This window comes from Staurois parvus, unplaced genomic scaffold, assembly GCF_062004578.1.
Source record: "Staurois parvus isolate SC_StPar_1 unplaced genomic scaffold, SC_StPar_1.0 ptg000009l, whole genome shotgun sequence".
NCBI classification, from domain to species: domain Eukaryota; kingdom Metazoa; phylum Chordata; class Amphibia; order Anura; family Ranidae; genus Staurois; species Staurois parvus.
In genome coordinates this window covers 9,001,368-9,014,623 of record NW_028317805.1, presented here as the reverse complement: position 1 = coordinate 9,014,623, position 13,256 = coordinate 9,001,368, and the positions used below count along the sequence as shown (strand labels likewise).

General features: G+C 41.5%; 1 protein-coding gene across 1 annotated transcript in view; it reads left to right on the top strand.

The window, feature by feature from the left end:
- MKI67 (marker of proliferation Ki-67) overlaps window positions 1–12,773 on the top strand; it is a 48,847-nt gene extending 36,074 nt beyond the window's left edge. The window contains exons 17-20 of the mRNA XM_089669534.1: window positions 690–4,223; window positions 5,816–6,025; window positions 6,804–8,195; window positions 10,766–12,773. Coding sequence (XP_089525660.1) covers window positions 690–4,223; window positions 5,816–6,025; window positions 6,804–8,195; window positions 10,766–10,878 — 5,249 coding nt within the window. The 3' untranslated portion in view covers window positions 10,879–12,773. The remainder of the gene's footprint in view (window positions 1–689; window positions 4,224–5,815; window positions 6,026–6,803; window positions 8,196–10,765) is intronic.
- The last annotated feature ends 483 nt before the right edge of the window (window positions 12,774–13,256 follow it).

Below are 13,256 nucleotides of genomic sequence, written 5' to 3'. Positions count from 1 at the left end.
GCGGCATGCTGAGAGGCTGAACCAGATGCCAGTCAGGCATCTGGGTGGATCCTGACAAAGTTGAGATTCCTCCAGAGCCTTGGCCAGCTGTGTGGAGTCAGCTGACAACGGCCCGCTATTGGTTGAATATGGGCTACAAGAGTGTAGAACTAAATGCTCTCCTATGACCCACAGGAGAGGTAGGACTAAAAGAGCTTTTATTCTCATTTTCCTCTTTTTTGAGGTGTAAAAAAAAAAAAACCCTCCCAGTTGCAGAATCTCTCTTGACCCCCCCCCCCCCCCTACAAATACCTGAGTCCTCTCGCATTCACAGGACAAGGCAGCAGCAAGAATCATTGGTTCCTGCTGCTGTCAATCAAATCCTTTGAGCAGCGGGGCTGAGCCGTGCTGTCTATGGATGAACATAGCCTGGCTCAAGAGCAAGCCTGCACATGTGCCCCCATAGGAAGTGACTTCCTACGGTGGCGCAAAGATCCAAGAATGCTGGCGGGGGACCCTAGAAGAGATGGTTTGGGGCCACTTGTGTAATACCATTTGCATAGAGCTAGTATCTATAACATGGTGTGTGTGATATATATTTTTGTGTCCTATATTGCCATTACAGAAATGTATGAATTGTAAAGGTTAAGTATTTTCAGATTTCTAATTTTGTGCACACGACTGAGAATCTAATGTTTTTAATTTTACAGAAATGTCTAAAGAATCTACTGCAATTCCTGAAGCAACCTCACCTTCTCTAAGGGGAAGATCTAAAACCACTCCTGTAATTCCTGAAGCAACCTCACCTTCTTTAAGAGGAATATCTAAAACCACCTCTGCATTTCCTGAAGCAATCTCACCTTCTCGAAGGGGAATATCTAAAACCACCCCTCTAATTCCTGAAGCAACCTCGCCTTCTCGAAGGGGAATATCTAAAACCACCTCTGCAATTCCTGACGCAACCTCGCCTTCTCGAAGGGGAATATCTAAAACCACCTCTGCAATTCCTGAAGCAACCTCGCCTTCTCGAAGGGGAATATCTAAAACCACCTCTGCAATTCCTGAAGCAACCTCACCGTCTCTAAGGGGAAGACCTAAATCCACCCCTGTAATTCCTGAAGTAATCTCACCTTCTCGAAGGGGAATATCTAAAACCACCCCTGTAATTCCTGAAGGAACCTCACCTTCTCTAAGGGGAAGACCTAAAACCACCCCTGTAATTCCTGAAGCAACCTCACCTTCTCTAAGAGGAATATCTAAAACCACCTCTGCATTTCCTGAAGCAATCTCACCTTCTCGAAGGGGAATATCTAAAACCACCCCTCTAATTCCTGAAGCAACCTCGCCTTCTCGAAGGGGAATATCTAAAACCACCTCTGCAATTCCTGAAGCAACCTCGCCTTCTCGAAGGGGAATATCTAAAACCACCTCTGCAATTCCTGAAGCAACCTCACCGTCTCTAAGGGGAAGACCTAAAACCACCCCTGTAATTCCTGAAGCAACCTCACCTTCTCTAAGGGGAAAACCTAAAACCACCCCTGTAATTCCTGAAGTAATCTCCCCTTCTCGAAGGGGAATATCTAAAACCACCCCTGTAATTCCTGAAGCAACCTCACCTTCTCTAAGGGGAAAACCTAAAACCACCTCTGTAATTCCTGAAGCAACCTCACCTTCTCGAAGGGGAATATCTAATACCACCCCTGTAATTCCTGAAGGAACCTCGCCTTCTCTAAGGGGAAGACCTAAAACTACCCCTGAAGTATCAAAGGAGCCTCAAGCTTCTGAAAGTGATGTGACATCACCTCTGCGTAAAGGAAGACCTAAAAGCACTGTTCTATCTCCTGTAGCTGATAGTGTAACTTTACAAGTAGATGAGGGAGCTATTTCACAAATACAAACCGAATTTGTTTCTAATGAGGTAATGTCAACTTCCCGTAGGGGAAGACCTAGAAGTGCCACTATAACTCCTAAGGAATCTGTTACTGAAGTGACATCACCTACACGAAGTGCAAGAGCTAGTGCAACTGTAGCAAAAGAGAACCTTCCTGTTGAGGAAATGACTTCACCAACACGTGGAGGAAGACGTAGTGCAAGTTTGAAAGCAGCAGAAGAATCTCATCCTGATTCCCAGATTACATCGCCTACACGTAGGGGAAGGCCTAGCCTAACTGCAGCAGTAGAAAAAGATCTATCTTTTTCTTCACCGACACATAGAGGTAGACCTAGCACAACTTCCGAAGTTGCAAAAGAACCACATTTGGATTCTTCTGATAAGATCATTTCACCTAACCGTAAGGGAAGACTTAGCACAGCTGAAGCTCCTAGTGAGTCCGTTCCAAATGAGACTCTGACTTCACCTTCTCGTAGAGGAAGGACTAGTACAACTACAGGAGAGCTGAAAGATTCTCAAGTTGCTTCTGGGAAGATAACTTCACCTGCACGAAGGGGAAGACCAAGTTCCACTGCAGAAGCTACCAAGAAATCTGATAAAACCTCTGATGTACAGATGGCTTCTCCATCCAGTAGTAAAAAACCACGAAGCGCTCCTGAGGAGCTTAAATCTCATGTTTCTGATGCCAAAGTGGTTTCACCATCACGCAGGGGAAGGTCTGTAGAAGCAGCAAAGGAATCTGTTGCTAATGAAGTGTCTTCACAGCGCAGAGGAAGACCTAAGATCACAGAAACGATACCCAAGGAACTGGAACCAGCTTCAGATGAAAAAGTTAATACTAGAGGGACACCCCTGAGGACAGAAGAGATTTCCAAACAATCTACATTTGTTGCAGCTGTAACTTTACAGGCTCGTAGAGGAAGATCTAGGGATCCTGTACAAGCACACAAAGACTCTAATCAAGTTGCGAAGGCTGTTGTGACCTCCCCAGCACACACTAGAACATCTAAAGGCACAGTGGAAATGTCCAAGCAATCTTCAATTGAGAAGGAGACTCCACAGACACATCGAGAACACTCGAAAAGAACTGCAGATGCACCTAAGGAGCCAATCTCTGGGGTTTCTTCATCCCGTAGAGGACGGTCTAAAGCCTCTGCAGAACTGCCAAATGAGTCTCCGATAGTAACTGAAGAAGCACCTACAACTCGCAGAGGAAGAGCAAAAATATCTGCGAAAGTTCCCGAAAAAGTTCCCGATGTGTCTCAGACACGTAGAGGAAGGGCTAAAGCAAAGACTGATCTCCCTGAAGAGCCTGTTCCTGCTGCAAGTGGAGACCTAACATCTACACGCAGGGGAAGATTTAAAGCTGCATCAACGATTAAAGAGCCTGTTCTAGAGGAGAGTGGTGATGTAACGTCTCCTGTACGTAGGGGAAGAACAAAGGTTGCAGAGGAACCAAAAGAGCCTTCTCCAGCAGCAAGTGATGTAGTTTCCCCTACACGCAGAGGAAGACCTAAAACTACAGATATTCCTAAAGAGCCTCTTCCAGCAGCAGGTGATGTGACTTCTCCCACCCGAAGAGGAACAAAGATTTCAGAACCACCTAAGGAGCCTGTTCAAGCAGAAAGCAATGCAACCTCCCCTGCACGCAGAGGAAGAGCTAAAGCTGCAGAATTGCCTAAAGAGCCTATTCCAAAGGAAAAGGGTGATGTAACCTCTCCTGTACGTAGGGGAAGAACAAAGGCTGCAGAGGAACCAAAAGAGCCTGCTCCAGCAGCAAGTGATGTAGTCTCCCCTACACGCAGAGGAAGACCTAAAACTACAGATATTCCTAAAGAGCCTCTTCCAGCAGCAGGTGATGCAACTTCTCCCATCCGCAGAGGAAGAACAAAGCTATCGGAGCAACCTAAAGAGCCTGTTCCTGCAGCAAGTGATGTTACCTCTCCTACACGCAGAGGAAGACCTAAAACTACAGTTATTCCTAAAGAGCCAGTTCCTGCTGCAGGTGATGTTACCTCTCCCACCCGCAGAGGAAGAACAAAGCTGTCGGAGCAACCTAAAGAGCCTGTTCCAGCAGCAGGTGATGCAACTTCTCCCACCCGCAGAGGAAGAACAAAGCTATCTGAGCAACCTAAAGAGCCTGTTCCAGCAACAAGTGATGTAAGCTTACCTACACGCAGGGGAAGGCCTAAAACTACCGGCATTCTGGAAAAACCTGTTCCAGACAGTGCAGCAATGTCGCCTGCACGTGGTGGAAGACTCCAAAACCGTGAAGGAAGCAAAGAACCTCTTCCAGTTTCTGCTGAGGTCACGTCACCTAAAGTTCGAGGAAGATTTGCTAGGTCTACAGAAAGTAAGCCCTTTTTTTTCCTTTTTGTTTGATCTTTATTAAGTAACTGTTCTGCTTGTTTTTGGTGGGTAGGAATAGTTCTTACTTCCTGTGGGCAGCATAGTTTTTAGATGATTATGGCAACTCTAGATTTAAAATGGACTGTCCTTGCATGGAAGACTATTTGTACTTGCCTGAGCTGAAGAATCTACAGAAACCAGCAAATTTAGGGAGTGTTCATTTCCTGTTTCCTCTGCTGCGCTGTGTTGTACACCGGCTGATCCCTACATCACTACTAGGCACAGTAGTCACATGGGGGACCGAATGATCCTATCAATGAATCCAGCAGGGCACCACGATTTCCCATCCCTTTGCTGAGGGTTATGGTTTGTTTGCTTGTGTTTTTTTGGGGGGTTTTTTTGTAACTGGCTTTAAGGCCCTATGTGATGGAGATCTGCTAAATACATGATTGAAAGAAATATGCTTACAGTTTTACCTACAAAAGTATCTGATTTTTGCCGGCCTGTCCTGGGTTGCTTACCTCTGCTAGTCCATAAAATTGGTCTACTCCTTTTAGTTTGACATTACTGTACAGAAGTGGTGATACTGGTTCAGTGAGGAGTCGGGTGTCCTAGGAAGCTGATCTAAAAAAGTTGGATTGTCTGAAGACCTACTCCAGATATAATAAAAACCTTTACAATGGGGTCCCTGCACTACAAGGGTTAAATGCTCATTAAAGTAGTTTTTATATGTATATTTGTTTAACGTAATGTATTCTCTGCATGTTAGTAAAGCTTCCACAAGTTGCTGTTCCCCTGTCCCGTTCCCCCCCCCTTAAACACCTTAACTGAGCCTGATCTCTATGAAGCAGCTCTTTCCCACTGACTTCTCGCAGGAGACGTGGGAGCCTTCGGACTTGTGTGGAGGGAGTGGAAGGCAGGACTGAGACATTCTGTTAGGCCTGGTTCACACCTTTTGCAGTTTACTTTGATTTGTTTCTGCAGTGCGGTGTTTGTTTTTTTTTTTTTTTGTTTTTTTCTGCTTCTATTTTTTTGGGTACTTTGGCAGATTAGAAAATACATCAAAAACACACTACTTGCGTGTTCTGCTGCATCCTTATTAAAGTCTCTTGAACCAAAAACCGTTTTGCTTAAAAGAAAAAAAAAAAAAATCCTTGATCCTTTTTCTAGAAACACAGCGGCTGAAAAAAAGCATAGATGTGAATGTGTCCTAGGGTAACGTCTCCCCAGTACTGACAGGTGCACGCAACATGCTCCTTAACAGATGCTGTGGTCAATATTTAGGACACTGGCAGCTATTTGTAATGCTGCACAATAAAACCTTTATCTTTGTATAGCCAAAAAGCCAGGCTTGATCCATTTACTGACTTATGGGAAACGTTTGGACAGTTATGGGAAATTTTTTTGGCATTTCGTGAAGGCACCTCTGATAAACCCAGAAGGTATAATCTGTAGCTTTTGCTCAGTCTGGATTGAGGTTTGCATTGAACTGAGATATTTTTATATATATATATATATATATATATATATATATATATATATATATATATATATATATATATATATATATATAATTTATTTTATTTTTTTTCTCAGAAACCCTGGATGATTTAATGGTTATGGCCAAAACGGATAAAAGAGTTGTCCATCGCCAGACTGCTAAAAGCCCTAAACAGAATGTTGAGCTGCCGCAAGTGGCAGAGGTGTCTCAGCCCGTAAACACCACATCTGTACGATCTCCTACTCCAGCACGAAGAGGCAGAGGAAGAAAAGCTGTGCAGAATGAGCCATCTACAGCTTCTGAAGGTAAGCTTGTGTCCAGATTTTTTTTTTTTTTTAAAGGATAAGTTCGACTATAAAAAAATTAATACAAGGGGCGGGAAAGTCCTTTTTTTTTTTTTTTTTTTTTTTTTTTTTTTTTTGGTGGGACTTTAACGGCACAATTTACTTGTATGATAAATTTCAACAATTCAACAGATGTGTTTTTTTTTTTTGTTATAAAAACAGTATGAAATTTTATTTTTACAATCTTCAAAAATAAATCTAAAGCTACAATACATATTGTGGCGGTGCCATCAGAGATGTCTATCTAATGAGTGATTTGCAATACCATCTCTGACACAGCCGCAATATGTATTGTAGCTTTATATTTATTTTTGAAGATTGTAAAAATAAAATTTCTTACTGTTTTTATAAAAAAATCTTTTGAATTGTTGAAATGTATCATACAAGTGCACTCTGTATTATATTTCTTCCTCTTGCTGAAAAAAATTAATATACATATTTTTGCAGATTAAAAAAGTGTACACTAATATATTTTTAATTAAAATCTCTCTAATACATGTACATATCTTGTCTCCTAAAGACACAAGTACAGAAATCATCAATCCTTCCAGAAATCCAGCAAGTTGTGTGGTGTTTTTGTTTGTTTGTTTGTTTGGTTTGTTTTGTTTTCCTTCCGCTTTTGCTTTTCTGTGCTCAGCTGATAATGCTGCACCAGAATCGGCACCTTACCCCATTCACCTATTTTGGGGTTCTTTGTCAACTGTTGTAATGTGGGGTTTTTTGTTTGCTTTTTTTTTAGATGTTGACTCTAAACCAGAGGAACCCAAGTTGGGGGCAAGGCGCAGAGGCCAGTCCAAGACCCTGGATGACACTTCAAAGGAAATTGTTGATGTTCGTGACCATGCAAAGAGTCCATTAGCTAAATCTGATAAGAGGTCGTCCAAGCATCAGAAAGATATAGAGCCTGAACTTCCTGTTGAGGAACCAGCTAAGAACATGCGTGGTAGGCAGAGCAGAACTGCTCAGAAGGACGACTCTGCAGAGACCAGCATATCAGAAATTACCAAATCCACAGATTCACCTCAGAAAAGAACTCCTACAAAGGGAAGGTCCAGAACAAGAGAAGCCAGCAATGTTCCTGTGGAGGGGCAAGAAGAGCCGGAATCTAGACCTATTGCTCCAGTATCCAAACAAAGAGGAAGAAAAAAAAATCAAGAGCGTGAAAACGAGACTCCTCAGGTACAAACCAAATCTACAACAGTAGAACCAATAAGAGCAACACGAGGCAAGAGGGGCTTACCTGACAGTGTACAACCTCAAGCCGTTGAAATAAAAGGAAAGAAGACCACAAGGAGCAAAGCTTCAGATGAGCAGAGTGTTGATGAAGCAAAGCCTTCAAAAGCAAAATCTGTACAATGGCACCCTCTGCTGACCACTGATAAAAATGCAGGAACAGATGAGGGTAAAGAAACTGCTACTGAAGCTCCTATCCGTGGTGGTAGGTCTAAGGGTAGAACGAAACCTGAAGCATCAGAGCCTATCCCTGCTAAAAGATCACGCAGAGAAAATCCGGAAGACAAATCTGAACCTCCAGCAATCTCTGAAGCCAATACTGCATCCAGTGTTGCTGATGTTTCTGCAAGCAAAGGCAGGAGAGGCAGAAAGCCTGCTGTTCCTCAGGGACAGTTGGAGGAAGACAAAAGTTCAGATAAACAATCTTCAGCCGAGACTGCAAAGTCTTTGGGTACGCAAGCCTTACATCCAACCCGAGGAAGAAAAGCAGCAGCAGCATCTAACAAGGCTTTGGACAGTGAGAACAATGAAGTGGATACGGTTGTGTCAACTTCAAGAGGAAAAAGGGGTACTGCAGCCAGCATCGCACCTGCAGAGAGCACAAACCAATCCCCAGCTAAACCTAAAAACCAGAAAAAAGGTCTTTTGGCTAGAGAGAGCAGCAGTGAAACAGAAGCGGTGGCAACAAAACCGTCAAGAGGTGTAAAAAGGAAGAATTCTGCAACTGAAACACCTAGCAGTGACAATGCCACAGCTAACCATACAGAAACAGAAAATGTCCCTTCTGTTCCTGGAAAAAGAAATACAAGGAATACAAAGGCAGAAAAGGCCAAACCCACTAAAGAACCTTCAGTAGAAAAGCTAATGGTCAGTTCACCAGCAAAAAGAAGGAAAACTGGTAAGGCAGCGCTTCTACCAATTTATTTATTATTTTTTACGCCATGTGTCAATGACCCAAAGATGGGCAGTTTTTTACTATCTGATTTCAGTAAATTAGGTTATTATGGATTATTGTACTTTTTACTATTTTTTATTTGCAGTACCTTAACCACTTCCCCTACAGAGGATTTACCCCTCTTCCTGACCAGCCCATTTTGTGCGGTATGCGCTATGTTACTTTAACTGACAATTTGCGCAGTCATGCAACGCTGCACCCAGATTAAATTTACAGGTTTTTTCCCCCCCCAATGAATTGAGCTTTCTTTCTTTTCATCGCCTATGTGGGTTTTTTTTTTTTTGCACTATGAGCACTAAGTCCTGCTCTGTGTCTATGGAGTACGGCACAATAGACACACAGTTTGGGAGTGAGCATACTGCATGTGTGGGGGCATGTGTGGCTTGCTATGGGGACATAAGAGGAGCTAGGATTGCTGGCAGAGGACCCAAGAATAGGAAGATTGGGGCCACTCTGTGCAATACCACAGCACAGAGCAGGTGAATATAACATTTATTTTGGTTTTAAAGAAAATCTGCCTTTTAGCAACACTTTAAGCCCCACCTGTTTTACTAATGCATGTCGCTGTCACATGCCAGAGCCTGTACTGTGCACTGATGGCTATGCCTCACCTTCATAACTGCATGAAAATTTCTCAGGTTTTCTTTAAATGGGTTGTGCCAAGGTTTTGTAAATTGGCACTATGCTATAATATAATGGATTAATTGATGATTAACTGCTTCCCAACCGCCCTATAGCAGATATACCGCTACAGTGCGGCACGGGTGCGCAAACATTACGTGTGTATATATCGTGTGTGTAATTTTTGCGCACCCGTGCATATATGTGATTTTTGCACCTACCTGCACCGCCAGCCGCGGCTGTTGATTCCCAGGTCCCTGACAGCGATCACTCACTGGCGCCCGGTGATTGCCGAGCATTTCCCATGGGGAGGACTGTATGTAAACAATACAGTTCTCCCTGTCAGCTCGTGCACGCTGCTTTGGATGGCCGTGTAAAGCAGTGGGATTACAGTGAAGCACATGATTTAACCCTTTGAGCGTCCCTCATATTAACCCCATCCTGCCCAGTGCCCTCAGTACAGTCAGTCTATATATATATATATATATATATATATATATATATATATATATATATATATATATATATATATATATATATATATATATATATATATATATATATTATAAGCACTGATCACTGTATTGGTGTCAGTGACACCAAATCAGTTCCCCCCAGTGTCAGAATGCCTGCCACAGTCCCGCTATAAGTCACTGATCGCCACCATTACTAGTATAAACTAAAAAAAAAGAAAAATTCAATATACTGCCATTTGTAAACGCTATAACGTTCATGTACACCAATTTATTTGGTTTTTTTTTGTTCTTTAGCAAACACATGTAGCAGAATATATTTTGGTCTAAATTTTATGATTGGCATAAGGTCAAATTGTGTGTGGGTTTTTTTTTCTTTTTTTTCTTCAAACACCACCAAAAGAAAGCTCTATTTGTGGGGAAACAAAACTGTAAATTTCATTTGGGTGCAGCGTTGCATGACCACGCAATTGTCAGTTAAAGTAACGCAGCGCCGTAATGCAAAAAATGGCCTGGTCAGGAAAGGGGGTAAATCCTCAGGAGGGCAAATGGTTAAGGGAAATCTGTCACTTTGTCCATTCAGGACTTGAGCCATTTATCTTTTTTTTTTTTTTTTTTTTTTTGCATAGCTACTTTGCTCTGCCACAAATCCTGCACTTAACCCTATGGGGGGAGCATAGATGTACTGCTTTTGCCCAAGCTGCCATTCACTAGGTCCAGTTTCTGACCATGGCAATGAGGTACTCAAAGATCTATGTAAGCTCTGACCTAGAACTTGAAAAGTTGGAATCTTGTACATGACATTGTAGCATCAGAAAGGTGACTGCACAATTTTCTCGCCTTAGTCCACCCCCTAAGTTATGGTTGGCAATGTGTGTGGCCAGCATTTTGCAGTACAGTTGGACTTCCTAAGATTCTTCTCACCCATTTGCTTTACTGGTATTGCCTGCTTTGTAATCTGGTTAAGGAAGTTCTAGTTTCCCTTCAACTGTTAAATTATTTTGTCTACCACACACACACACACACACACACTCACACTCTCTTCAGAAGGGCTTCTCAACCAGGATTCCATGGATCCCAAGGGTTCCTCCAGAAGTTGGTAGGGGTTCCTTGAGCAATTTCTGCCTGTCAGATATGTTCCTACTGACACCATTGCTTTTTGGCTCTCTGTAAGGGGGTAATTCTTTCCAATGACCCCAAGTGTAAGGAGCATTCTTCTCACTGACCATCAGGCTGATGTATCATGAGTTGTAGATAGTCATTTTTAGCAGGGGGTTCCCTGAGACTGAAACAGAGGGTTCCTCTGTATTGAAAAGGTTGAGAGATGCTGGGTTAATGGAGGCTACATGATCAATATGGATAGTGGGCATTTTGGGGTTTTATTTTGTATAATATATTGTGTTCTACTTTCTCTTTCAGAGGCAGCTACCAGTGCGACTACAAGAGGGAAATCAAAGCAGACGTCCAAACCTGAAAAAGTAGAACCAGCTGTAGCAACAAAAGGCAGAGCAAGCACACGCAGCAGAAAATAATCCAGCAATTCACCCGCTCCAGATTTGTAAAATTATATATTCTTACCTAGTGATCAGTTTAAATCTTTGTAAGTGGTTTTAAGAAATCTCAATGTTAATTCTATAGCACTGCTTTTTTTTTTCATTGAAATTGTACATTTTTTATATTCTAAAACTTTTTAAAATCTTATTTTGTCATAAAAACCTTATGCATAACTGTGACTGGAAAATTGGAACAGCTTTTTCTTTCCCAGGTTCATTTAACATGGTTTTATTTGCTATGTATTAGGTTGGTGTACATGTCAAGTTACCAGTCATTTTATATATTGTTGTACGTGTGGTTTATAATAACATATTGGAATGATCCTTGTCACATTTATAATTCCCGCTGCTCCATGTGATGCTGCGAGATTGTATTTGGATCATTCCAGTCTCTGGCTGTCTGTAATTATAACTTTTTGAGCCAAATCACAAATGTCTTAAGTATTTGTTGTGGAACTCGTATCTAAGTATTTAATTTTTTTTTTCTTATGTAATATATCTAAAAGCATTTTTTTACCACAATAGCTGATAAAGTGTGGCGTTAATGGTGGTTTTTTTTTTTTTTTTATGTTAAACTGTTTATTGCTGTGTGATGGGAAGCTAAAGCACCATAAATTTTTATTTTTTTTTTCTTCCCGTCCATTTTTATGTAATTGTGGCAGCTTGTGCTTTTTGACTTATTTTAAGCGTTTCTTTCAAATGTTACAACCCAATTTAAATTTTTGAAGGGTCAAAAATGTTAGAGAATCTTTCATTTTGTTTCCCTAGAGGGTAGCCATGTTGTATTTTGAACTGTTCATGGGCTGCATCCAAGGAAATGTTACATGAATGTTTTTAGCATGTGCCTCTGCAATTTTTTATACATATTACTAATTGGTTCATTGTACAATATGGCTACCTTGTGGTTTTTGGGCGAGAGGTATTCAGATGTTTGGTGTTTTAGTGTGGATTATATGTGATCCCCATCAAGTGGTGGTTTAGGGGAACCTATATTATTCTGTGTAAATTCACAGTACCTACAGTTTTACTTGGGCTTAAAATCAAACGCGAGTTACCATTCAGTAGATTTTTTTTTTTTCTTGAGGCCTTAAGTAATTTTGAGAGGCGTGACACAAGTCCGATATGGGCACTTACCTCTGTACAACCAATGCTTATTTGCCTCCTGGCCTTGTTCACTAGCTCTTTGAAGTGGACCTGTAGAAGACTTGAAATTATCTGGCGAGGATGCGGACAGGACCTAGAAAACTAAGGTTGGTCTAAGTGTTGCTGGTACAGGATAGAGAGGGCAGAGGCTCAGGAATGTAAGGTCTCCAACAAGTGTGATGTATTTTATAGCAACCAGTCTGATATCTGTTCACTGTAGCCAGCAACTGATAATTTGGTTGCTGTGGCTTAAGATGCAGTAAAACCGGTGCAGGATGGCACAGCTTGTTTCATTCAACTGTGACCAATAAAAGCTGGGGACCTCTCGAATATGTGAATGTTTAAAATTTTTCACAAATTAGTTTGATGCCTTACTGAAATATTTGCCTACATTTGGTAGAAATGAAACCTTTTTAAGCCTATTAAATTAGGACTTGGTCAGTTCATGCCATCGCCACCACGGGTGATCATGCAACTTGTAGCTCTGAAGCAGTTGGATTATAATTTTGCTTTCTGCTGTAACATTAAAAATAGTAACCAATAATTTTAAAGCCTTTCGTGAATGTAAAAAAAAAATAGGTGGAACTCCACCAGTAAAGGATTGTACAGTCTTTTGTATCAGAATGTTGCATTTTGTGTTTAATGCCAAATTTTACATATCCTGCAAGACGGATTCTCTATCAAACATGATTTGTAAACGCTCAACAATAAATTATATTTTCTGGATTTCAGTACGTGGATTATTATTTATTTTATTTTATTTTTTTTATGAGCATTTATAAATATCAGAGGCAGATTATTGGCACTTTTAGCTACTGGACTGGTGTTGCATTTCTCTAACACTTTTGATGGTTTATAAAGTTGCTCTATGGACTCATCCAATAAGACAGTGATTTGTAATATCAGTCATCGATTTATTCTAAGCAGGTAAGTAAATGCTGAAAGCCACCTTGATGGGCTGGGGCCAGGAAGGTCTGCCCAAGATATCATTACTTGAAGCGGTATTAAAACCAAAAATGAAATGTATTGCAGCCTATCAATGATCACATGTGATGACGGCATTGGTTTTCTTTTTTAGATCCCCCTTTCCCCCTTCCCCACCCCCCTCACCTGGTGATCTGACCAGTAACACACACCCTCTATTTGAGTGCCTACACTCCGGATGAAGCAGCCTTGGAAAGCAGCATTTTTAGTCTGGGGGGAGTGGAGTGTTG